We start from the raw sequence: 2,104 nt of genomic DNA, 5'->3' as shown, positions 1-2,104 counted from the left end.
TCGTATGGGAATGAACTCCTGGCACTGAGTCTCAAATCCTTGGCTTTCCTTAAGCCAAAGTCCTTGTTCTTTGCCCAGTGTGACATCCTCAGTTCCTTAACACGACAAAGGTCTGCTACCTCCTCCACCCAACACCCATTATTTTAGAACTACATTTGCGTCATTCATTATATGGGATCACTTTTACGGTCCCACCTGTTGCTGTGAAATGATCCAAAAGCCAAGAGCCTCAAACTCATACACTTGCCCCTCTCAGAACTTCAGCCCAAATCGTATCTTCTTCCCTACAGACAACTTTACCACTTCACTCTGGTTTTCAGCAAGATCCTTTATTTATCTCCTGTTCCCCAACCACGTCACACGAGAACAGGCAACCAGGTGCCTGTGTGAGCTGTTGGCTTTGTACACATAGAGCAGTTGGTATGTACAGAAATCATGCACCTCAGTGATTCTTTAACGAATACTTAATGAGTAAAAAGACTTCAGGTGTTTTGAAACGTCTGCCGTTTCCTGCATTCTAATCACTGAAAAATATCTGGTAGAAACTTTACTCAACTGTAGAAACGTTTTCTTTGCACACTTGCTAGTAACTGCCTAGTGCTTTTCGGATCGTGTTTACTTCTGGTGGTTGTTCCTCCCAGAAGCTTCTGGTTTCCTTTTGGATAGAAACACTGAACCTGTACATATGACAAGTCGTGTACTCCAAACCGCTCCATGGCTTTATCGACCTGACACTGCCATAATACGTTATTCAAAAACGGCATCTCTAGCATGGCTGGAGGCTGCCCTTTCACACGTCGGCCACGCAGGAGGCTGTTCTCTAGACTTACTGCCCCAAACTGGCCAAAATGCCAGCTTCGTGACTGTGGGTCCTTCGGGTTTGTGGCTTTCCCAGTGTCCTCACTCACACATTGGCTTAGGTTGCCATCACTTAGTGCACACCTTGTGCAAAGACAAGACACGGGGCTGACTCTTTCACTATTCCTGAGTCCAGAGCTTGAACATTTACGTACAAACAAATGAAAAATCATAAGCAACAGAACTCCGGAACAAAACAGACACTTTGGTCGGATCTGCGACTCCAGTTTTGCCAGAGAAAGGCTCTCCAGAATGTGCCTTATCCCGCCACAGCTCCAATCAGCCAACCTGGTGGTCTCAAAGTTCATCATCGAAACAGCTAAAACAGGAAGTGTTTTATGCCCGTTTGGCAGTGGGGCTTCTGTAGGCAGTGAGGTAAGTGAGTTACTCATTCTGTGGCTGATCCGTGGGAGCCCCATCTGGGTTCTTGAGGACACAAGCCTCAGCTTTGAAGGACAGTAATGTTACAGAAAAGCCTCCAGTCCCACCAGCTAAATGCTCTCTACCAGGGACCTGAAAGGGCTTAGGGTGAGATGAACAGATGGTGACATTTCCCCAGGCCGTGAGACTGTGCACTGCCCCTACCCGTGTCCACCCTGCCAATGGAGCCAGCTGGGTCCCAGGAATGCAGACTCTCCCCCTGCCCTGGGGGTGCTGAGGAGTCCCTTCTGTGACAGTGACAGCAGCAGAGGCCAAGTTCTCCAGTACTCTGGTTTGCAATGTTTTTGTTTTTGTTTTTGTTTTCTTTTAAGGTGACCACAAGAAGTTTTACATTGTTACATTCAGACAAATAACCATTTGATTACTCTATTTCAGAGGACTGAAAAAATCAAGTAGCAATGTGACACAGACAACAGGGCACTGAGCCTCTGGTCACAGAGCAAAGTAATGCGCCATTAGGCAGAAAGGAAGTGCAGAAGCAAATGAGTGGAAGGAAAAAAGATCTAAAGAAATACAGGCTGAAAATTCCCCATTTACATTAACTGAAGGAAAGAGGGACCCAACATGATATAAAAATCCCGAATAAGACCTTTCTGTTGAGGCAGGTTTCTGAGCATGGAATCCCGACGCAGTGGCCGCTGGACTGCACCACAGTCTGCCCAGGCCGACCCCCGGCCACTCTTGCCGAACCCCCGCACGGGAAATGTTCTCATCGCCCTGGAGCAAAGATGAAATCCAGGGCCTGCCGTTCGGCCGCTGCGACATTTGGATGCCACAAATCCACCATGAAAACCACCCGTGGGCC

The 2,104-nt window shown here is 47.8% G+C and overlaps 1 protein-coding gene across 1 annotated transcript in view; it reads right to left on the bottom strand.

The window, feature by feature from the left end:
- Nucleotides 1–308: 308 nt before the first annotated feature.
- The window catches only part of ASPHD2 (aspartate beta-hydroxylase domain containing 2), a 10,812-nt gene continuing 9,016 nt past the window's right edge, over nt 309–2,104 (bottom strand). Inside the window, exon 4 of the mRNA XM_006904864.3 lies at nt 309–2,104. This exon is cut by the window's right edge and continues 41 nt beyond it. Within this exon, the coding sequence (XP_006904926.1) occupies nt 2,009–2,104 (96 nt within the window). The 3' untranslated portion in view covers nt 309–2,008.

The sequence above is a fragment of the Pteropus alecto genome, unplaced genomic scaffold (genome assembly GCF_000325575.1).
Source record: "Pteropus alecto unplaced genomic scaffold, ASM32557v1 scaffold190, whole genome shotgun sequence".
Classification (NCBI taxonomy): Eukaryota; Metazoa; Chordata; class Mammalia; order Chiroptera; family Pteropodidae; genus Pteropus; species Pteropus alecto.
This window is presented reverse-complemented; position numbering and strand designations above follow the sequence as displayed.